Below are 24,806 nucleotides of genomic sequence, written 5' to 3'. Positions count from 1 at the left end.
GAAATTCCACCTACTCTGGCTGTGGAAAGGGGGAGGGGATCTTACTCTTTTCATTCTCCATATACCCTGAGAGCCTCCTGACTTTGGAAAGGAAGGCAACTAATAGCTGACCCCCTCTTCCCACCTCTCCCTCCCCACATCCTGAGAAATCTTCCCACAAAACTCCATAATCACTGTTCACAGTTTTTCCATGCAGCAGATGAGTAAAATCGACAAGACTAATGTCAGTTTCACTGAAGTCCACAGGATTATCAAAAGCAGCAGTGAAACTGAGCAGGGTCTTGTGAGTTTCACTCTGCTGCTAGCAGCAGAAACACTGAGTCATCTGTCCACAGACTCAGGAAGACAGCGCTGCATTGGTTCACCTATGGAAGGTTATTTTGCAACCATAAGAGTAGGTAGATAGTTTCCTACTCACAAAATGGCACGCTCTGAGTGGCCTTTTTAAGTCCTGAACTGACCTGCTATAAAGTCATGGTAAACGAACAGCAAATACCGGATCAAGATGTGCCAAGTAAAAAGAAAACCTTTATTGCTGAGTACTGAAAAAAGTTATTTTGATAATAATGTATAATATTTCTACAATGTCAAACTTGCATGGCACTCTACGGAAAAGTAGAAAAGAAGGTAGAGTTCTTTTATACAGGTCAGAATATCAGATCTTAGAAGTTGCAATTCTACAAGCAGATGCTGCTAATAACCAAAATTAGTGGAGGTGTACATTCTGACAACATCAGGGTACAAAAGAGGAAAATATAGGTAGGAGGTTTTGTTTAGTTCACAGATTTCTAAGATTTTGCTTTATGCAGGAAAACAAAAAAATAATTGCGTATTTTCTCATTTCTAATTTATGTTAGAATTATGCTAGTTTTTCCAGCAGCAGCATTTCTAAAATTACACAAGATGAACAAATGAGCTGATTTTTAATCTTCAGCAAAATTTAAGATACTTCCATCACAATTGCCTTTTCCATGCTTTTTGTGAGGACTTACAGTAGAAACTCAGAGTTATGAACACCAGAGTTACGAACTGACCATGCAACCACACACCTCATTTGGAACCGGAAGTACACAATCAGGCAGCAGCAGAGACCAAAAAAAAAAAAAAAAAAAGAAGAAGAAAGCAAATACAGTACACTACTGTGTTAAATATAAACTACTTAAAAATACAGGGAAAGCAGCATTTTAAATTAAATTAATGGACATATCCTATCTCCTAGAACTGGAAGGGACCTTGAAAGGTCATCGAGTCCAGCCCCCTGCCTTCACTAGAAGGACCAAGTACTGATTTTGCCCCAGATCCTTAAGTGGCCCCCTCAAGGATTAAACTCACAACCCTGGGTTTAGCAGGCCAATGCTCAAACCACTGAGCTATCCCTCCCCCAATTTTTCTTCTGCATAGTAATGTTTCAAAGCTGTATTAAGTCAATGTTCAGTTGTAAACTTCTGAAAGAACCACCATAACAATTTGTTCAGTTACAAACATATCAGAGTTACAAACAACCTTCATTCCCAATGTGTTCGTAATGGAGGTTTTACTGTACAAATATAGTACAGTGCAACTTAAGAGCAAAAGCAGCATTGTCAATAGAACCTACTATGCTTACAGTGCCAAAAAGAAACTGACGATGTACCTGGTTATTGTTTTTAGCAGCTGAGTTGATCTGAGCTGTACTTGAGGAGAGGGAATCAAAAAAGGCTTGGTCAGCTACTGAATTGCCACAAGGAAATCCATCTTTTGCACTTTCAGTTAGAATCTGAAAATAGACAAAGCTATTTTAAGACATCTGTCATTCTTATAGGAAATAAGTTATATCATTTTACATGCTGTTACTTCAACTATTCTCAGGGTCAATAGAACTACTGAAATTAAAGGATTTAAAAAATGAATTGATACAATTCCATCTTTAACAGCAGACAATAGAATCAGCTCCAAATTAACAATCCAGAGCATTGTTTACACTTCCTGCATATCAAATTTGGGTATTAACAACAAGTATGGCCCATTGTTTTATGGGGACTGGAAGAGGACAGGAAGAAGTCTATTTTTGTATGGCCATGTAACAGGCAATGACCTGTTAGTTGCATCACTACATAATTTATGAAAAAAGAAAGCCTACACCAGAAGCAGATTTTTTTTTTTTAAATAAATCCTCATTCTTGTACTTGTTCAATTGTTCTGGAACAGGATGTGCATATTATTTTTGGTTCTCTTGTGAACTACCAGTGACAGTTTGTCAGTGAAATTAACATTTTACAGATTAGCAATCTCCACTACGTATAACTTCTCCTTTCTCTAAAGGAGATACAGTACACTAGGCAGCACTGAAAAGTCAGCATTTACCAGAAGTTACTATATCGACTCTCTATCCTTAGAATAGGCAGTAAGTATGATATGATCACTTGACTTTTTTTTTGTTTTTTTTTTTTAATAGTATTATATGGTATGCAGACACATGTTTACTCTGACCTTCTAAACCAGTGGTTCTTAACCTTCTAACCAGTCTGCACCCCTTATCAAAAATTGTTGAAGTAGGTCAGTTCTTTAAACCTAGATACATTTTTTGTTTGTATATTACAGTAACTGTTAAAAAATGTATAATGTTAATAAATACATAGGTTTGATTAAACAAAGTAGTTGTACTTACGTGCCTGTGCTTAATTTGTGTTTTTGAGGATTTACCTTCTATAAAAAACTGGCATGATGTGCACCCCAGGTTAAAAACCACTGGTCTAAACTATTAATACAAATGATTTTTAGTGGAATTAAGTACTGCCATCTTTCATCAGGGCTTCAGTCTAGAGAATTAAATGAAGGTTTCCAATATTAAAATAAATAAACAAATAAAAGCATGGAATCTGCTTTAGCTCTGCTTTACCAAGTTTGTCTGTATTGTTATATTGTGGTCTCTTACTTCAACATAATCTGTTGGAACAAGTCCCCTCTCTCCTTTGCTGTTTTTTCCTTCCAACCAACCTCCACCTATGTCCTAAAGAAATAAAAATAAGCATTATACAAATATTTTCTCTAGATTAAAACATACTTCAGCATCTTTTATGGCTTTATAGTTGATACTTGAAAATAGGATTTGAGAGCAAGGTGTGACTGAGAACCTGGGCAAATTCATTTAAACCTTTCAGAGCATCAATTTTATCATTATAAGAGGAAGATAATATTGACCAGGGCTCCCTCACATAGTTAAAATCCATAACAGCTGTTTTCAAAATTGTAGGAAAGGATTAAAAAGCTAAAGTTAACAGAACATTAATTAGCTTGCAAAGCCAGAAGAACTTGAAAAATTAAGGTTGCGCACACAACCTTAATTCATCCCTCTTGTGCACATGCATGATGATAAAAGACTTGAATTACATGATCACATACTGTTCGTACAGTACCCCTGCCTCATTCAACACACAGGATAGACAATGCTCAGGGAATGAATCAGAGTTGCTTAGTCAATGAGGCCGTTTGTAGGATCCCCGCCTCATTTGCTGCAGATGTTGGAACTGAATGGAGGCAGAGAACTGCAGGAAGAGTAAGGACTATCTCATGCATTATGGCAGGTGAATGCCACACCAAAGAACTCAGAATAGTCCCTCTCACCCTTTTTCTTGTCTGTCTAGTTTGTAAGCTCTTGGAGACAGAAACTGTTTCTTGCTAAGTGTTGTACAGTGCCTAAGACCGGGGGGGGGGAGGCTTAGACCTCAGTAGAGCCACTAGTCACTACCACAATACATATATTAAAGAATAAGATACTTAAGGCTTTGCAGCCTTCTTAAATGAAGTTGACTAGGGTTGATATCAGGACATGACCAGAATAAACTGGACCTACTAGAAATCAAAGTGTCTCTCAACCACCAGTTTTATAATGAGCTGATTCATACATGGTAAATTAGGCCTTTGTATGCTAAAGAATCTGTTGACCTTCAAATTTCTGAATCTCAACTGTTTAAATATTCATTTTCAGTATATTAAGTAAAAAAACAAAACCAAATAAAGTTTATATGCAGATAAATGGTATATTGATGACAAATCTTCAATTACATCTGACTGAAGGGAGATTTATATATAAACAAAGGTGCAGTTAACACTCAAACAGTTTTTGAAGGTTTTTGTTTGTTTGAATGATCTGCTAATATTTACACACAGGTTGCCTGGTCAATGTGAACCAAGCTAAGCCACTGAATAAGCAGTTTCCTGAAGTTCTCAAAAGTCTATCACTACCCTTTGAAAACACTTCTGTTGCTGCTCTCCAGCACCCTGTTCTTCACCAGGGCCCTAACTCTGCAAAGCATTTAAGCAAGTGCTTGAAATTAAGTACATGCTAGTTCCAATTATAATTTGCTGAAGTGCTTTGATGAACCAGGACCCAAAACTAAAGGCCACCTTCGATTGGTGCACAAGACAGGTGCTTGGACATTAAGGGTATGTCTACATTGCAATATAAGCCTTGGGTTAGTGGGACTCGAGTCAACTGACCAGTGTTAGGGAATCCTGGGCTTGAGCATCTACATGGTATTTTAAACCTATATAAAGGCTTTCCTAACCCTCGCTCAAACCTAAGGCTCTGGCATCCACACTGCAGTGCGTAGACCTGAGTTAAAGTAACCATATCCCAGAGTCCCTAATGCCCACCCCCGACCCCCCACATGTGGCCACTCTAGCCTTAGGACCATGGTGCACTGTGGGAAAACTGTACTGCCTATTCTGCATGTTATCATCAGGATGAAGCTTGCTTTATAAAAAAGTCTTGATCAGTTCACACTCCATTGCAAACCAAGGGGGCTCTCTGATAGTGCACTTGCAGCTCAGTGATCAGAAGAGAATGGGTTAACACAGACCTGAGCTGCTGCTTTTGCAAAGAGGGGGTGGCTTCCATTTTTAACAAATTGAACTGCAGATTGTTGGGGGAGAGAGAGAGGACTAAGGAAGTTGGCTCATGGAACTGTGGGATACTTCTGGCTGACTCCCAGGACCCGAGTCAAGCAGGGCTGCATCTACACTGCAAAGCAATAGGGCTCGTACCCTGGGTCCCAGCTTAACTAGAGCTCAGACCCTCCAGGGGCCTGGACCCCAAGTTTGAGCCTTGGGTTAGCACAATTAAAGGTAGACATAAGGGGAGTTAGGCTTGAGTCCAGACCCAAGCACGGGCTTACACTGCAGTGTAGAGATACTCTAATTTATTACTCTTGGCCTGAACACTTCGGTATCCCAAAAGAAAAGGTTTTCTATAAAACCTGATAGAGATGTGCTCATTGCTTTTTATGGGTGCCAAATTTCAATTCAAGTGTTCGTACAGAAGCAAAATCTATTCCTTCCGAGCTTGCAACCCATTATAGAACTTTACTACGAGACTATGGACTAGCAGCAAAAGAATTGTCTTTCACTAGCCAAGATGAGTGAAATATAAAAACATAAAAATACATGCAGCATAAATAATAAAGTGTGAATTAAAAATTAATATTTTTGCAAGTGTTACCAGTAATTCTGGTAGAAAAGATTTTAAAAATTTCCTAAATTGTGATTGATATTTAGTTAGGGGAGTCAAAATTGTTGATTCTGCAAAGACTTAAGTTTGTAGAGAACCTCATACCACTTGTCATGCGTCTGACGAAGTGGGTATTCACCCATGAAAGCTTATGCTCCAATACTTCTGTTAGTCTATAAGGTGCCACAGGACTCAGTCGCTTTTCACAGATCCAGACTAACACGGCTACCCCTTTGATACTTCATACCACTTGAATAATCCCATTTAAATTAATGGAACTACTCAGACAGCACAAAGTTTTGCAGAAAGCTTAAGCTTTTTACAAGACCAGAGCCTTACTATTTCTCTCCCACTCCATGAACACTACCCTAACAATAAAAGGATCAATTAGAAACAGAAGTTTTGCTGTGTTAAAGCCTCTGTGTAAACTGGCGTCTTTGCATTTGGACATTTAGATTTGAATGTGAAAAATGTTTTAAGTTGAAATTCATCAGTATTTTAGAATGACCATTTGAATACAAACAATAATCAATGCAAAAAGAGACTACATAAAAATACTGAGTAACTACCTCAACCCAAAAAAGACAATAAATTCAGGTTTAATGGTGTCACTATCATTCGCATGTTCTTGTGACATGGCACTAAAGTACAGATGGTACGAGAGGACAATACTGATCACAGACCAGTAACATGTCTCAGTACAGAGGAGTAAAGTCAAGCCTAATTGTTCCTGGAGCTTGCTTTTATTAATTTTAATTTACCATTACTGGAATAGTCTTTTGCATTTAATTTATTTGCCTTTACCCTAGAGGGAGGAAGGGAGAGTGTGCAAGAGCTTTCCCATTAGACGCCACTCAACCTCTCTTTTCAGCACAAACCCTTACAAGTAGGTCAGTGCATTGTAGCCTGGTTTCCATTTGATTTCTCTTACCGGATTGGTAATTATGATGATCTCCCCTTCGTTAACTGTCAGCTCATTGTTTCCAGGTTCAGCAGCGAAGTCATACATCACCCGAGCCTATGGGCAGAAAGATTCTATTAGTGACAATATTCTACATTTAAATATTCAGCATTCACATTGGAAAATATCAGCAGAACTTCATGATTCATAACCATTAAGAGAAATGGTTGGGTGGGAGGAAGGAAGGGTGTGGGACAAGCAACACAAATGACATATCACACAAATCTTAATACAATGTGCATTTGAACTTGAAAATGTCAATGCCAAAATCTGCTTCCAGCAAAAATTTTAAAATGCATCCAAAAACAAAGCCACCCCCACAAGTCAGGATCTGTATAGCGCTCTGAAGAAGGCAAACAGCAATTATCTGATTCTACAGACAAAGGATTACATCTCAGCAAGCAGCCAAATAAACCACTGTCCGCAGCATGCAGGACCTATTGGTAGAACTAAAGGGAGAGCTTTACTCTGATTTTTAGCAGGTCTTCTTTCACTGCTAGAGGCAGAAGAAAATCAGTTCCCCTAACGTGCTATTGTGTAGGAAACACTTCTACTCTGACTCATGCAGGACTGTTTTATGAAGTGAGCCTTTCAAAAAGAGGATACAAAACTCACACGCATCTGAAGTTCTTAAGCGTTCAGGTAATCACAGCTATACATAAATCAATATGAAACTAGATAATCTTACAATTCATTTATTGTGATTGTTCCTCTTGTAAGTTAGAGGAAATAAATACTGAACAATACTAGTTTTAACTTAAACAGAATACACATCCCTAAAGTATGTAGTCAGTGCTGACCCATTAGCCTTTGCCTAACCGCAGTTCAACTTTAGGGTGAACAGACAGCAAATGTGAAAAATCAGGACCGGGGGGTGGGAGGGGGGGGGTTAATAGGAGCCTATATAAGAAGATCCCAAAATCAGGACATCTGGTCACCCTATTCGACTTGGTTTTTTTACAAATTAACCTATGTTATAATTTAGTATTACACAAACATTTTCTGGTGAGAGAGTTAAGGTTGGTCTGTACATATCAGGCACAACCACAAAAGCATAGAAATGAAAAGTTAAGTTAAGTTATCTGACAGTACCTCCCCTCTGCTCCACCCAGAGAGGGACACCTCACCACTGGAGCCACCATTCATGACACCAAAACCTGAATTCTACCACCACTAGGGATGTCAGCCTTCAGACAACTCTTCCCCAAACTTACCACCATCACACCAGACCAATCAAGATAGCCCAACAAAAATCTCTCACTAGGTACATATTTTTGGCCTTCTACAGTCTTAAGGCAAAATAAATTATAAGACTCTGAATTAACTTTTTAAAGACAGTTTTTAATTGCTTAGAACTCAGAAATCAATAGGATTTGAAAATATTGAAAATTCCAGCTTTACTCAGATTATGTGACAAAATTTTGGAGCAAATAAACTGTATTTTGCATAAAGAAAGGGAGTAATTAATCCATTTTTAGTGCAAAATAGAACCCAATATTAACTATAGCCTTGCACTGGTTCTGCCATAATGCTGAATAAGGAAATCTTATATTTTTATAAAATACTTCAAGTTGGACCCAAAAACCACAAAAAATCATAGCAATGTAGGGCTGGAAAGGATCTCAAGAAGTCATCAAGTTCAGCCCCCTGTACTCAGGGAGGGTGCAAGGTTGTTTCGCGCCCTAGGCAAAACTTCCACCTTGCGCCTCCCTCCCCTCCCAAGCCCTGTGGCAGCTCTCCGCCCTGAGCCCCTCCCCCCGCGGCAGCTCACCCTGGCCCGGGGAGCCGTGTGGCAGCTTCCCACCCCAGCTCACCTCTGCTCCACCTCCTCCCCGAGCACGCCGTCGCTGCTCCATTTCTCCCGCCTCCCAGGCTTGCGGCACCAATCAGTTGTTTGGCGCCGCAAGCCTGGGAGGGAGAGAAGCAGAGCGGGGCAGCGTGCTCAGGGGAGGAGGCGGAGTAGAGGTGAGCTGGGGCGGGGAGCGGTTCCCTTGTGTGCCACCCCCCCCCTCTTACTTGCTGCAGGCGGCCCTCCCCGCGTCCCCCTGCCCCAGCTCCCTCCGCCTAAATGCCGACAATGACCAGGGCGGCCGAAGATCTGGCCACCACCGAAGGACCCAAAATGCTGCCCCCCAAATGCTAGTGCCCTAGGCGACGGCATTTTGGGTCCTTCGGTCGCCTAGGTCACCTAATGGGTTGCACCGGCCCTGCCTGTACTGAGGCAGGACCACAAACCTGGACCATCCCTGACAGGGGTTTGTTCCACCTGTTCTTCAAAACTTCCAATGACTGGATACCACAACCGCCCTTGGAAGCCTATTCCAGAGCTTACCTACCCTTGTAGTTAGAAAGTTCTTCCTCATATCTAACCTAAATCCCCCTTGGTGCAGAGTAAGCCAATTACTTCCTGTCCCACCTTCAGCAGACATGGAGAACAATTGATCACCGTCCTTTTTATAATAGCCCCTAACATATTTTAAGACATTATCATTACAGCCATACAGAATTCCACCTATATTACTACTTTCATTTTCTTCCATCAAATTCCCTTTCCTGAAAACTTTACTCTACCTTTAAGGCAGAAATATCAAAATAAATCAAGTCTCATTTCTCTCTAACTTTTGAAACAGATGTTGAGATAATTTGAGGACACTGCCTTCCTCACCCCCATAACATCTTGGAGGTTTTGTATCAAAATTTTAGTCTACATTTATACATATTCCATATATGCTGACATATTCTAATCCTTATCCCCACCAAAAGTACCAATATTTATTTAACATCCCCAACTTCTCTCCACTCCCTACTGAACTCCCACTCCCCATGCCCTCCCCTCCCCCCAAAAATCCAACAGGAAAAAAGCCATCACAATCCACACTAACCCAAAAAGCTGTCATTTGTAAACACTCCCTCTCTCTACCCATGTTGCTCATAAGGGTGAACAGATAATTAAAGTAGGATTTTCCTCGGGTGGATGTCACTGTAGAAGTGCCAAGCAGCAGTAAACAAACACATTTAATTTAGAAGGTCCAAACTAAGAATTTTTCACTCGTTCACCGCTCCAAGCCAATGGGGGCTGCGGGAAGGGCGGCCAGCACATCCCTCGGCCCGCATATCTAATCACAATTAAAATAGCCCCTTAGCCTGACCTCCTGCAAGTCCAAGTCAGCTGACATGGGCCGGCCAGCCACAGGCTTTTAATTGCAGCACAGACTTACCCAAACTGTCACAGCTAAATGCAAGGTGCAACAGATTGTTTAGCATAAGTAGTTAACACACCTTTCAATTGACTATTCTGTTCTTTCCGAGGCCACGTCTATGCTATGGGCATTACAGTGGCTCAGAACAAGTGATGAGGAGTATATCCCACTACAAGAAATACTGCTAAAAAACCTTGTAGGCAATTGTGACAGCTTGGGGAATCTGTCTATGTAAATTTATGAATCACATTTGATTTTTTGAATTCCACTTCTGACTATAACCTTCAGTGTGAATTAAAACTCCCATGAATATGCAACAGAGCCATCAACAATTTGAACAGCCTTACCCTAATTGTTCCATTGGGCTGCCAGGCTCAGCCATTAACTTCTAATGACCCTTTATCAGATGGGAAAATGGAAAATCCTCAGGTGGGAAGAGAAACAGGAAGAGGTGTCAGACCCTGCTTTTAAGAAAGGACAGGCTTTCTTGCAAGAGAAGGCCAGACCATTGCCAGAACCAGAGAATTAGAGCAGGAGGAGTGGAGGGCCAGAGGGACCTGCCCCCCACCCAAAGGATACTGACCAAACCCCAAACGACTCCAAAGAGTAAAGAGGACACTTGAGGGAGAGAAGTGCCTGCATATGTTCATTGTTTTTCCATGGGTCTGTAAATCTCTTGTGCTTTCTGGGAAAAAAGGAGGGGACAAAAGAGGAGGGAGAGAGCATTTAAGATGTTCCTTTGCAAAACCTGTGTGTTCCTTACTTTATCTGCCACATATCCCCGAAGGGTTAAATGATACACCAGAGTGCCCATGAGGCTGGAGCTCTGGAGAGAGCGTGTATAAACTTCTGTGGAAACTTGGGGAGGCTCAGAATTGGTCTTCAGACCTTAGGGCAGCTAGACAGCAGGGTCCCACCATTTCACAGAGGGGTGCCAAACAGAGTCTGTCCCCGGGGAGTGTACCTGAGAGGCCAGAACTAGAGACTATGTCTGGATGCTGTGGGGTCGAAACATTGGGTTCCATACAACAGACTGATGACTGTCCACAAGAGATACTCAGCCAGGGCTGTAACAGCAATATTAAGCATTTTTAGAATGTGAATTAAGTTCTGAATCCCCAATAATGAATTTGACAAAACCAACATAAAACACAACTTTGATTTTCTCACACACGCACACTGCTAAAAAACAAGAGTGAGCAACAATACATTTTCAAACACAAATGGTGTCTGCATGTTGTGGGCTATTTTAACCAACTTCTTCAAATTCAAATTCCTTGCATACAATCTATGTATCCTCCCCCCTCCTCAACTTATATCATTAGATTCACTTCTTATATCTTGAATTAACTTAGACTGCAAACAGAGCTGGACAGAGGACAGAAATTCCATTTGGCAAAGCATTTTGATATTTCAAAATAAGAACGAAACCAAAAAAATTCAAAATTCTCTGCAACAGAACATTTTAAAAAATTTGTTTCAGCTTGATCAAAATATTATGATTTTCACTTTTTTCATTTTATCTTATAATACAATACATTTAAAAATTCAAAGTGAAGTAATTTCAAAACAAAAAACCCTGTTTCATTCTAAAAAATGTCTACATGGGATGTTTTGATGTTGCAGGAATTTTTTTTCCTGACATTATTTCTAGTTTTTCTCCAAAATGAAGTTTCTGTGAAATCCAAGTATTTCAATTTCAACAGAACTGCACTTTCCAATGGGAAATGGTTCATCCTGTCAAAATTTTTCAACCAGATCCAACTGCAAGCTCTTCAGGCAAGTTACCAGAGACTTTCCTATGTGTTAGTATGGGGCCTAGCACAATGGGACATAATCCTGATTTGGAAATCTATTGGGTACCACAATAAAAACAAATAACCACCAATTATTCTGCAGCACAGCTAGACTTTATTCACTGCAATCAGGAGATAGCAACCTAAAGTGTGTTTGGAAAAAAAAAATACTGGAGTACCCTTTCCTCATTTACAGACATGTCAAATTGTAGTATGAAATTGATGTCATTTTCAGAAATTCTGAATATCATTATCAGTTTTGCTTGGTATAGCTATAATGTAGCAATAAGATAGCTCACTCAGTCTTTTATTGGTGTGAATTATATGAACATATTTAACCTGTAAAGCATTTTGAGGTCCTTCAAAATGAAAACCATTATACAGAAATAAAAGTTATACAAGCAGAAGATTAATATAGTAATATGACTTTTTAATCCATATTTTGATTTCTACATACCCACAAGTATTTTAGAACTAGACAAGACTTTCTCCTGCAAAATTACAAATTAGCAGCAAGATGTAAAAATATAACTGAAATCAACACATGTGGGCAGATCTGAGGCCACAGAACCACAACTAAGGCTATGGCTACACTACAGAGCTTGCAGCTGTTCCCTGGTAGCGCTGTTAGTGCAGATGATCTAAGCCAACAGGGGAGAGCTCTCTGATCAACTTAATTACTCCAGCTCCTGCAAGCAGCAGTAACTATGTCAGCGGGAGAAGCTCTCCCACCAACATAGCGCTGTCCACACCGGCGCTTAGGTCGGTGTAAGTTACATCGCCCAGGGGAAGTGGCTTATTCACAACCCAACAAAAATGGTTGTGTGTACATAGCCTGAGTATCTCAAAGCTTATGGTTCCAATACAAGTGTTAAGGGAAGTTGATTAGATGTTTCAAAATCACTAAAATTTTTAATGCAAGCTTGTAAACTATTAGAATGTATTACAGGAAAATCATCCAGGAGTTTTGCAAACATCATCCTGAAGCTCTCTGACCACTCGTCCTTTGTCTCAGATTATAGATTTAACAGGCAGTGAAACAAGAGAGAAAATGTACAAAAGAAAATGTTCTCTAAGTACCTTCAAGTCTTTTGCATAGAAATTTGGATAAGGAACTTTTGACAAGAATGATACACATGACAGTTAAGAACACATTTCATCAGAGTCTACAGTATTATTTTCCTCTTCTTACACCTATGCAAACTGTTTCCAAAAGCCAAGCTTTCGAACAACTTCCATCTTAATGGCTCACTATACATATCCTGACTTTTGCCATCAAGCTATGTAAAAACGGATTCATTTATTTTTTTAAAGTTAGTATGTTAGTTTTCTACCCAATACACTACAGTGGTTTAACAGGGATTAAGTATGAAGGACTAACAATTGAGGGGCATACAATTGGGAACAATCCCCAAAATGATCAGACTTAATTGCAGATGTATAGACCTAAACTAGCACCTTCTGGGCCTCTCACCAGACTGTGGTGAGGGATTCAGATGCTGAACCCCCAGATGTTTTAGGCCTATGAACTGTTTCTATCGTGGGGCCTCTCAGCACACTCTCAGGGTGCAGATTTTCTAACTAACACCCCTCTCCTGATAGCTGCTACCACACAGCCCAACCCCTGGAATGAGTGCTGACCCCTCAGTCTCCCCCATAACTTAAACACAACCTCTCCCAGAACTCCAGCCATGTGGGTATTCTGGGCCTACAGTTTACCTCTTCGAGGGGCATGCGAACAGCATTAACGTAACACACAGATTTTGTACAGCATTCTAAAACCACAGTCTTTTTCTTAATAGCATGAAAAAATACACAGATCTATACAAAAATAAACACTATACACATTTCTTGCTTCAGTTCCCTCACCACTTTCTAAGCATTCTTTGTGCTGGGGTCAGGACCCTCTTGAGCCACCTAGGCCCCTTCTGCTGCAGCATATGGGTTGACTTCTCAAATATGGAGCCTTCTCTCCTCAGCTAGCCTTCTCTGGTCTTGGCTGGTCCATCCCTTTCCTCTCTCCTGCCCAAAACTTCTTGTATGGTTCCCTCAGGGCTGGTCTACACTACATAGTTAGGTCAACATAAGGCATCTTATGTTGACCTAAGTTGTGTCAGTGTAAACTACAGCCTTCTTCCTACCAATGTAAGTGCCCTAGTACATCAACATAACTCCACCTCCAGGAGAGGCATAAGACTTATGCCTGCATAATTAGGGCAATGCAGTGTGTACTGGCTAGCTTGTCAATTTCACAGAAGTGTGAAATTGACAAGAAAGCCAGGCAGCTAAAGCTCAGCTGTCCTCCGCTCCCCTGGAGGACTGGGTAGCTGGACCCTGCTAGGAACCAGGGTAAAAAACCAGAGCAGCCTCCCCAGCCACTCCCTACCAGGAGCCAGACCACCTTGTCAATTTCATGGATCAGTGAACAGGGGGGCAAGAAGCCCTGGGTGGCTTCCCCCACTCCCGGCGTGGAACAGGGGAAGGGATGGGGCTCTCAGCTCCCCACACTGCCCCTCTTAGGTCAGCTGAAGTGCTCCTGGTGAGGGGACACATCACTGACCCAAGGAGAGTAGCGTAGACATGCACCACCACAGTTAAGTACTGCAGTGGCTGCAAGTCGACCTATATTAGGTCGACTTAGTTTTGTAGTGTAGACATACCCTCACGGTATGTCTACAAAGGCAAGTTTCTGCACCACAAGTTATACCACTTTTATTAAAACGCTAGAATTAAACAGCTGTTGCGTGTCCACACTGTTGTGACACTGCAGCACATCCACATTAGCAGCTCTTGCAATGGCAAAGACAGCAGTGCATTGTGGTAACTATCCCACTGTGCAACTGGCTGCAGGGTGCTTTGGGAAGGGTTTGCAATGCCTCATGGGCCAGGCACCATGTCACATGATGCAGGTTTCCCAACCCCGTTGTTCCATGGCCATCCTACTACATTGCCAGCTGCTTTTCAATGGAGGGGGGGGGGGGGGGGGGAGAGAATGTGTGACAGGGAGAGTGTGTGAGTGTGTGTGTGTGTATGGAATGGGGGAAGAGAGACAGTGTTTTGGGGGACAGAGTGTGTCGGCATGTTGTCTTGTAAGTTCAGACAGCAGCAGGAAGCAACCAGTCCTGAAGCAGGGGGAAACCCTGACATCAGCCCCTGCTTCCCTCCCTGGGCTCTCTGCACAGCACTCTAACACACGCGCGCACACAAACCTGCGTTCAACAGCTCGAGCATTCCATATTAATCGTTTGCTTTGTGTCCCGGAGCAGATTAGCACAGCATGCAAAGGCCTCCAGAAACAGCACTTTGAAAGGGAAGGGGTGCATGTCTCCAGGGCAGCTGAGTTCAAAACAATGAGCAAAGCTGTCACTTGAGGCATTATGGGACAGCTCCAGAGGCCAATTACAGGGCAGAAAGCAATCAAGTGTCTACTCTGGGAATAGAGCTCTGGAGCCTCTGCATAAAAACCCTTCGACTCTCGTCAAGGTGTTTTTTTTTTGTTTGTTTGTTTTTTGCAGCGCTGCAACTGAGGAGTTTCTGCGCACAAAGTGGCTTGGCAGCGTGTACACGTCTGCAGTTTGAGTGCAAAAACCTGCCTTACTGCGCAGAAACTTGCTAGTGTAGACAAGCCCTCAGTCTTCCCACTCTGCAGTTTTTAAAAGGCTAGCCTCAATAACTTGGCTTTTGTCCTTCCCTTTTGGGATTTTTACATCCTTCAAATGAAGAATGTTGGAGAAAACTGGCTTCTCCTAGGATGCAGTTACTTTTTGTTCTCCGCAGGTAAAGCCTGCTCACATGCTGATAGTCCTTAACAATAGGCTACTTTCCCTTGTCTAGGAAGGGCTTGCCTAAAGACTGGTCAGCAGTGGTGGATACACAGATCTAGAGGCATTCCATGATACAGCAATCATAGTAACAGCTTCTTAATATCAACTAGAATTTATAGATTGTACAGACAGATTACCCAAATCATCAGAGCAACCTTTAAAAGTCTGGTGTTACAAAACAGTATGCACTAATCTAAGGCAAACAGCAAGAGTGTAGTTAAAGATATTTTGCAGAACAATAACTGAGAATTAGCATTTTTCACAGTAAAACCAGACCACATGGAAGGAAATGGGTTCATCTGTTTCAACCATCTGTTAGAGGTTAGAAGACTGATACCACCAAGAAAACAGTTAGTTCCTCCAGGAGAGATGGCAATGATTGTTTAAGGTCTTGGGGCTTGTCTACACTTACATTTTATAGCACTCTAACTTGCTGGCTCAGGGGTGTGAAAAATCACCCCCTGAGCGCAGCAAGTCTGAGCGCTTTAAAGCGCTAATGTAGACAGACTCCGAGTGCTGGGAGCCACGCTCCAAGCACGCGGAGCTAATCCCCTTGTGGAGGTACTTGCACGTCAAAGCGCTGCTGCGGGAGCATTCCCATGGCAGCGCTTTGAAGTTTCCAGTGTAGACGTACCCTTAGAGTTACTTTGAACTGAGATAGTGTTATTGTCATGAAATTCCTATAATCAGTGCTGGCCTTCCTTTTGGCACTCCGTTCTTGAGTGGAGTGGAAGAACTCCTGAGCCTTAGAGCTGAGCCAAAGAACTTGTAAGCAGCTTTTCTGTCACTTGTTACTGCCAGTTTCATTAGTTCTGATTTTGCATACAGACTCAACTCCCTCGTTGCAAGTTATATCCCTGGGCCATGGATAAGATTTTGGAATTTCATAGAAAAACATCTTAAACTTTTAGAGGGAAGGGTAATGAAAGGACTTTGGCCCTCTCAAGGAATTCTTGTTGCATTCAATTAACAGTAACGTAACCAGATGCTAGAGGTGATAATAAATTTACAAATGCAACTACTACTCATATACAGATAACCTGAAAAGAATTTTCAGTAGGCCAAGTAATATAGGAGCCCTTAAAACTGACAACCTGAACATTGCCTAGGACAGGGGTAGGCAACCTTTCAGAAGTGGTGTGCCAAGTTCACTGTAATTTAAGGTTTCGCGTGCCGGTAATACATTTCAACGTTTTTAGAAGATCTCTCTCTAAATGTATATTTAAATACAACAATAGTTTATTTATATAAGTAAATAAGGTTTTTAAAATATTTAAGAAGCTTCATTTAAAATAAAATTAAAATTCAGATCTTATCAGTTTAGTGTGATCCTTGCTCTCGCTTTTCCTTGCTGAATTTTCCAATGTGGCTATAGCAGGGGGTGGATGAAGAGCGCTGGGTCGAGGCCAGGAGCAGAGCCCTGGGCTGGCTGCCGGTACCCCAGGCTGGCAGTGGGCTGAGTGGGGCTGGCGGCCGGAACCCCAGACCAGCAGCAGGATGAACCGCTCAGCCCACCGCCGGCTCTGCTCAGTCCGCTGCTGGTCTGGGGTTCTAGCAGGGGTGAAAGTAACTTAAATTTCTTACAGATACTGTCATCTTGCAACCCCCCTCGGGGGGAGGAGCTCAGGGGCTGGGAATATGTGTGTGGGGGGGGGGAGCACTCAGGGCAGGGGGGTGGGGATGTGGATGATGCAGGTGTCAGGGCTGGGAGCATGGGAGGTGCAGGAGTCAGAGTTGGGTTGCATGAGGGGCTCAGGGCAGGGGGTTGGGGTTTATGTGTAGGGGGGAAGTCCTGGGAGGGTCTGGGGGGCTTGGGGCTTGTCTGGGACAGTCCCGGTTGCAGCCAGGTTACCTGGATGGCGGATGGGTCCCTGCCCCACGCTGTTCCTGTTCCTGCCAAGGGAGCTGTGGGCCAGCTGTGTGGGGCCACTGCATCTGCAGGCAAATGGGGGACGGCGGCAGAAGACTCCCTGGCCTGCCGCTCCCTTCCCCTTCCCTCCGAGGGGCCGCAGCTGTGCACGCCGCAGGGACAGCATGTGCCTGTAGTGCCCTGGTATCCAGCCAGTGGTGAGAGAGGGGCAGCAGGACAGGCTGGGACCCGGATACATCCACCACGACTCCCGCTGGCCCCTTTCACTTGCCTGACTGCCTGCTGCTTAATCCGATGCATGGGGCCGCCAGCGCCAGCCTGCAGGAGAGTTCCGGCAGCCAGCAGGACCCCAGCTGGGAGCGCCCCAGCATCGGCCAGCCTTGTTTAGCCCTGTGCACGCTCCACCTTACTTTCACTTCTAGGTTCCGGCTGCCGGCCCCAATGTCAATGTAGTAGGTCAATGCAATGTCAGTGTAGACACTGCATTGCTTATGTTAACTGTTACTGACTTTCAGTAGCCTTCCCACAATGCCCTGCACCGACAGTACAATTGATACAAGTACTCCAGGTGAGGACGTGCACCACCAACACAAGGAGCAAGATGTAGACATGCACAAGCTACGTAATTACTGTGGCATCTGTATGCCAATGTAAAGTTGACTTAATTTTGTAGTGTAAACAAGCCCACAAAAACAGGTGAGAGCAAGGGAAAGAACTCAAGAGGGAAAACAGAAAGACTCCTCCCCTTCTCTTAACATTCCCCTAGAGAATAGTACCTAAGGAGTTCTAAAGAGAGCAGTACGGTGTTTGAAGAACTGCTGGTTAGAATGTTAGCGAATGAAAATTCCATGGCAGTTGTAGCAGCTGAAATGAGAGAGGACAGACAGCTCAAGGAAGAAAGCACTGAAGATGAACTCCAGCATCAAGCTTCCTACTTTACTCTCCCAGAGCTAACCCATGAGATGCAGGGTGGAGGGTAGAAGTGTGGTTGGATGGAAATGATAAAGTTTAAAACATACTTTTTCAAAATGTGACGAACAATGTATCACATTTATACACTTCAGATTTACACTGCTGCATACACAGTAGCTATTCACCTGTCATATTCTTTTAGGGAGTGTATGGGAAAGGAGACCCAGGGCTTCTACAGCAGCGTATCAACAAGATCATACACCAGAATGGTTGCATCTGCTCAACACATACAAACAATATTTGCATAAAAACAAGTTGCAAATCTCATTAAACTGAAATCTCCTTTCAAGCTAGATTTACATTTTAGGGTGATCTGAGTAACAAGTAAAAGTGATTTTTTTTTTTTAAATGTGATGAATTTTTACTTAATGTCACTATAATGTTAGATATTTTCTTTAAAAACTATTTTCCGGTAAGACTACCAAAATTATATGCTCCTTCAAAACATGTTTTAAAATACTTTCACCAGTTATTAATTTTTTAAAAGAGCTGATGTATTATTTACTCAGATATATTGTTCCACCACTACTCCTGCAATAGAAATCACAATATTTATATGCTATTATGTGAATAATATTTTCTTCCATCTGTAATTGATGAATTCATGTGTAACTCATGCTACTTTAATAACTTTATAATCGTGTCTAAGTTTGTCATTTGGCAAGCAGCTGCCAGGCCTATCCTCTTTATGACTCATCTTTGATTCTGCTGATTGGTTCACCATCACCCTCTGGTGAATTATAATCAACACAGAATGTTGTTAAATAGTTAAATACAAATACGTATATTAAGGGTTCTAATAATACTGATAAAAAAGCCAGGGAACAGATTTGAGTCATTCTACCCTGCTAGTAGAACATGCTTTTGGGGGGACAGGGGAGAGGTTGAAAGTTCTGATGAAAGAATATTCTTTTCCAGAGAGTGTGTTGTGTCTAAATTTTGTAGACAGAGGTTTTTTTAATTTTATATAATATATATACACACACACACAGGTTAGAACATTAATATATGTAGAATCCAACATTAAATTATATATATTAATATATATTCTACATATATTAATGTTATTCTAACCATTGTTTCAGAAATTTAGTAAGAACCCCTTAAATGCGGAGGGCATTAAAACAATTTAACCTGCACTGATGCAGATTCTAAAATGGCTGCTGAAAAGCACATTTCAAAAAGCCTTGGTAGAGTATGAGGCAGCGCTAAGGTCCTAGCTGATGCCACTGGCATCTTGCTGATTAAAATTAGATTTCATTACATTATCAAGACACAGATTTGCTCCTTCCAGAGAAACAGTATACCCTAGCTCACCAGGTCTACCATAGATCACCGCTCTGCTTAACATATAGAATTTAGGTATGTTTATAGTGAAATCTAGTGTCAGTTTATTTAACAAGGAATAGAGATTCAAGTAAAAGTATTGGAAACAAATGGTAACATGTAAAATAAAATCATAAGATGCTTTCTAGAGTCTAGACTTAATTAACAAGATACTATCCTGTCTAACCAAGTACTACTCATGCAAATCCCTGAAGCATTTTACAGCAACTTTGTCTGTGACCCTTTTCTCATGAGACAAACATGCTATCTGTGTCTTCTCAGTGAAAGAGAGAGCGTGTTGCTTGTCATCCCAAGATAGACGAAAACAATCCTTTGTCTTTATTCATAAACAGGGACACACACACACACACACACACACACACCTCCCCATTGTTTGTTTCATCCTGTAGATTTCCTTTCTTGTAGATTTCGCAATCTCTTATTTTGCCAGGGGTTCATGCAAATAGGCATACATTGATTGAGGCAAATGATACACAAAATGACAAGACACAGAGATAGGCGTCTGTTACCTTGGAAATATTCCTTTCAGATAGGGAGTATGTCACCTCCTGGAGATCTGCCCTAATGCCAAAACCTTAAGAACACAATTTTCAGTATAGATACATAACTCCTTAAAGATTACCCTTCCATATATATCGCAATGACTATGATGACCAGTGGGCTACTGGCTCTCAATAGAGCTCTCACACGATGACACCCTTAAGAGAAGTATCATGCATATATCTGATCCAGGCAATTCCTATAAAGCCCTATGCACTCCTTGTGCCCTCTGTCAATTGGCACCAAGGGATCCTTGGATCACACCCTCCAGTTGTACACTTTCTGGCTTAATCATTTGGAAAAAAGAATAAGTAGGTGTGCAAAATTTGTATTAAATAAATTGAAGACAAAGCCAACAGGTTTAAATTAGTATTTCATTTTACTTTGAAGGCCTGCTCTTGTAGTCCAGTCTGTCTTGTATATGTTAACAGCTAATAGAAAATATTAGCAGTTTTTAACCACTGCATTTGGCAAAGCATACTGCTATACCTGTGCTACCCTTTACTTAAATTTTAGGACAAAGCAACTTACTCAGTTTAAGACAGCAGAAAAAACAGATTTGCCTTTTCAAGCAAAAACAACTTCAGAAGGCAGGTGGGAACTAAGCTGGTAGACCAATTTCAAAGGGAAATGCTACTTTTCACTCCTTGCAGACAGTTGTTCTCAAAATATTTCAGGGGTGGCTGGACTTCTTGAAACATCAACTGTTAAGTTAAATACTGAACTCTTTCACATAAAGGATTACTTTTTTTAAAGTGTCATTTAAAATTTAAGGTAACATATCAGAATAGCAGTCTGTTCATTTCTGAGCAACTGGGACACATCTTCAGTGGCTGAAGGACTGGCATCAGTCCTCAGCACACCTGAACCACACACACATAACCTAAGAATAATGTGTCTCATTGCTTAATTCTTGCACAGGTACAGTATTTTTTTTTAAGTGACTATTATGAAGATCTCTGGTTCCTATGCAAGCAAGACTCAAGTTCTACACCAAAAGCTGTTAGTGGTTATTGTATAACCAGATAATGGCATAGAGAGTACATTTATAAAGTTTGCAGATGATACGAAGCTGGGAGAGGTTGCAAGTGCTTTGGAGGATTAGATTAAAATTCAAAATGATCTGGACAAACTGGAGAAATGGTCTGAAGTAAAAAAGACAAAATTCAATAAGGACAAATGCAAAGTACTCCACTCACGAAGGAAGAATGGGAAATGACTACCTAGGAAGGAGTACTGCAGAAAGGGATCTGGGGGCCATAGTGGATCACAAGCTAAATATGAGTGAACAGTATAACACTGTTGCAAAAAAAGCAAACAGTTTTGGGATGCATTAGCAGGAGTATTCTAAGCAAGACACGAAAGTAATTCTTCTGCTCCACTCCACACTGATTAGGCCCCAACTGGAATAGTTCTGGGCACCACATTTCAGGGAAGATCTGAACAAATTGGAGAAAGTCCAAACAAGAGCAACAAAACTGATTAAAGGTCTAGAAAACAAGACCTCTGAGGGAATATTGAAAAAATTGGATTTGTTTAGTCTGGAGACAGAGGGGACATGATAACCTTTTCCAAGGACATAAAAAGCTGTTACAAAGAGAAGGGAGAAAAATTATTCTCCTTAACCTCTGAGGATAAAACAAGAAGCAATGAGCTTAAATTGCAGCAAGAGAAGTTTAGGTTGGACATTAGGGAAAACTTCCTGTCAGGCTAGTTAAGCACTGGAATAAACTGCCTAGGGACATTGTGGAATCTCCATCATTGGAGATTTTAAACTCTAGGGATAGTCTAAATCAGGGTGGGCAAACTTTTTGGCCTGGGGGCCACATCTGGGAATAGAAATTGTATAGTGGGCCATAAATGCTCACAAAATTGGGGTTGGGGTGTGGGAGGGGGTGAGGGCTCTGGGGTGTGGGCTGGGGATAAGGAGTCTGGGGTGTAGGAGGGTGCTCTGGGATGGGACCGAGGGGTTCAGAGGATCAGGGCTGGGGCAGGGGGTTGGGGCATGGAGAGAGGCTCGGGGTGCAGGCTCCGAGCAGCACTCACCTCAAGCGGCATGTCCCTTCTCCGGCTCCTAAGCAGAGGCACGGCTAAGCGGCCCTGCACACTTGCCCCATCTGCAGGTACCGCCCCTGCAGCTCCCATTGGAGCGCTGAAGGGGGCAATTGGAGCATGTAGGAGCCAGAGCCTGTGCCCTGGCTGGAGCGCCAGAGCAGGGCCAAGCCACACGGTACGGCCCTCGACCCAGCGCCCTGGCTGGAGCGCCAGAGCGGGGCCGAGCCGCATGGTGTGGCCCCCAACCCAGCACACTGGCTGGAGCACCGGAGCAGAGCAAGCCCCAGACCCCGCTCTCCAGAAGGAGCGTGCGGCCTGGCTTAAAACGACTCACGGGCCGTAGTTTGCCCACACCTGCTCTAGGCAGCAGAAAATTCTCAGAATACCTGTAAGTAACAAATCTGTTGAGTAAGAGGTGCCACTTTTACATAGTCACTTTTCAAAGCAGAAGAAAAGCTCTAACTGCACATGCTATGTTTTGGTCACAGATTTTAATCAAAAGAGAGGCCAGTGTGTGCTCTCTGGTCATTTTGGTCAAAACTCTCCCTTGTACCACTGCCCTTCCCACAGAAGCAGCTGTCTTGCTTCTGACTCTCCCTAGAGGGCCTCATACAAGTCTCCCTGCTTAACAACAGCGTTGCCCCTTTCTGGCCCAGTACTGAGTTTTTCTACATGGGAAACCCCTAGTACAAGGCTGCTCACTGAGATCCCAAAGCCTGGAAAGATGGACCCTGGCACTTCCCTCCTTTTGAGCAGCTGCACTGCAGTACAAAGGAACCACAGAGCTTTAATTTTGGGGAATCTCCATAGCCTACATTATACAGGAGTTCAGACTAGATGATCACAATGGTCCCTTCTGGCCTACAAATCAATGAACCTGCCAGACAAAGGAAAGCACTTAAACTTACACAATAATGACTCTTTGGATCAGGAGCGGATTTACCATTAAACAAACCGTGCAATGGCACAGGCCCCCAACAACAGGGGGGCCCCCAAAATGCAAGACAAATATCTGACAACCTTCCCGCGAGTCACGCCCGGCGGCGCAGCAGGGCTCAGGCAGGCAGGCTGCCTGCATGCTGAGGCCAGTGGCCCCACGCCACTCCCAGAAGCGGCCAGCTGCTGGCATGTCTCTGTATGCTCCCTGCCCGCTCTGCCTCCCTCCCTATGCACCGCTTCGTTCCCAGAAGCGGCCAGCATGTCCCTGCAGCTCCTGGGGACATGGGGGGGGTGTGTCTGCGCACTGCCCCCGCCCCAAGCGCAGGCTCCACAGCTCCCATTGGCCAGGAACTGTGGCCAATGGGAGCTGCAGGGGCAGTGCTTGCGGGCAGCAGCTCATGGAGACCCCCTGGGCCCCCCGCCGCCTAGGATCTGCTGTCAGGGGGGGGGGGTGCCAGTCGCTGTGGGAGCCATGCCACCCAAGGTAAGCGCTGCCCCCCTCCTGCACCCCAACCCCCTGCACCAGCCCAAAGCCTGCACCCCACACCCAAACTTCCTACCAGAGCCCTCACCCCACTTCCCATACCCCAACCCCCTGCCCCAGTGCAGAGCCCGCACCCAGCACCCAAACTTCCTTCCAGAGCCCACCCCCGACACCCTGTCCTGCACCCCAACCCCCTGCCCCAATCAAAGTACCTCACTTTATTTTCATTTACTTCCTATTACTTATAATATAGGAGGAGGAGGAAGAAAAAAAGAAAAACGGGGGGGGGGGGGAGATGAGAGAGAATATTCTTTTTCTTGGCTGTATCCCAAGACGGGGGGCCCCAAAAATGAAGCTGTGCACAAGGCCCCACTAACTCTAAATCTGCCACTGCTTTGGATGCAATTGCTGTATGGAAAACTTCAACTCTTTCTATAGGGAGTTTCATCCTTGGTGCTTATAAACCATTGACCCCCCACATCATAGGCAAGCCATAACAATCCATTAATCTGGGCTGGACTTCAAAGTGGAAGAGGACTCTGGTGTTAATGCCTGCTTCCTACATTGGGGAGATTTGTTATTTACAAAGCCCAAACACAGGGAGACTGCTTTTGGAACTAGTGAGGCAAGAAGATGGGCAAGTCTAATTTGGGCTCAAAGTAAGCAGGGCCGGCTTTAGGCCAATTCCACCAATTGCCCCAAATCGGGCCCCGCGCTTAAGAGGGCCCCGCCCCCAGTGGCAGGGTCGCCCAGAGTGGGGGGCAAGTGGCAGAGAATCCCTTCCCTGGCTAGAGGCACCTTTTTAATTTTTACTCACCCGGCGGCGCTCCAGGTCTTTGGCAGCAGGTCCTTCACTCGCTCCGGGTCTTTGGCGGCACTTTGGTGGCGGGTCCTTCAGTGCCGCCGAAGACCCGGAGCGAGTGAAGGACCCGCCGCCAAAGACTAGGAGCGCGGCCCGGTGAGTACAAGCCCCACGTGTTTTTTTTAACGTGTTTTTTTTTTTTTTTTTTGGTCATCCCTGTCGGGGCCCTGTTGAAACTGTTCGAATCGGGCCCCGCACTTCCTAAAGCCGGCCCTGAGAGTAAGCATATATTTAGTGTGTTAAAAACATCTATTTATTTTTCTCCAGTAGCACGTTAGCTTTATTTGTTGGGGTACTGTATACACATTGTATTTTCAATTCATCATGTTTATGTTGGCAGGGTTTAATACCTGATGATAGCAAAACATGCGATTTCTGCCACTTACAAAATGAAAGAAATATTTTTTTAAATGATGAAGCTTAGTGCCTCAATATTCCAAAGCAATCTTACCATCCATGTTTTGGAAC

At 43.1% G+C, this 24,806-nt stretch overlaps 1 protein-coding gene across 7 annotated transcripts in view; it reads right to left on the bottom strand.

Annotated features, from left to right (window-relative positions):
* Positions 1-24,806, bottom strand: part of LOC101943505 (palmitoyltransferase ZDHHC14) — a 324,118-nt gene that overhangs the window by 70,398 nt on the left and 228,914 nt on the right. For all 7 annotated transcript variants that reach the window (XM_008177690.4, XM_008177694.4, XM_024112258.3 and 4 more), the window contains 3 exons: positions 6,420-6,506; positions 2,915-2,989; positions 1,634-1,756 (listed from right to left, as the gene is read on the bottom strand). In XM_008177690.4, the coding sequence (XP_008175912.1) occupies positions 1,634-1,756; positions 2,915-2,989; positions 6,420-6,506 (285 nt within the window). The remainder of the gene's footprint in view (positions 1-1,633; positions 1,757-2,914; positions 2,990-6,419; positions 6,507-24,806) is intronic.

Source organism: Chrysemys picta, chromosome 3 (genome assembly GCF_011386835.1).
Source record: "Chrysemys picta bellii isolate R12L10 chromosome 3, ASM1138683v2, whole genome shotgun sequence".
NCBI classification, from domain to species: Eukaryota; Metazoa; Chordata; order Testudines; family Emydidae; genus Chrysemys; species Chrysemys picta.
The sequence above is the reverse complement of the archived record's forward strand: the minus strand, read 5'-3'. Positions and strand labels throughout refer to the sequence as shown.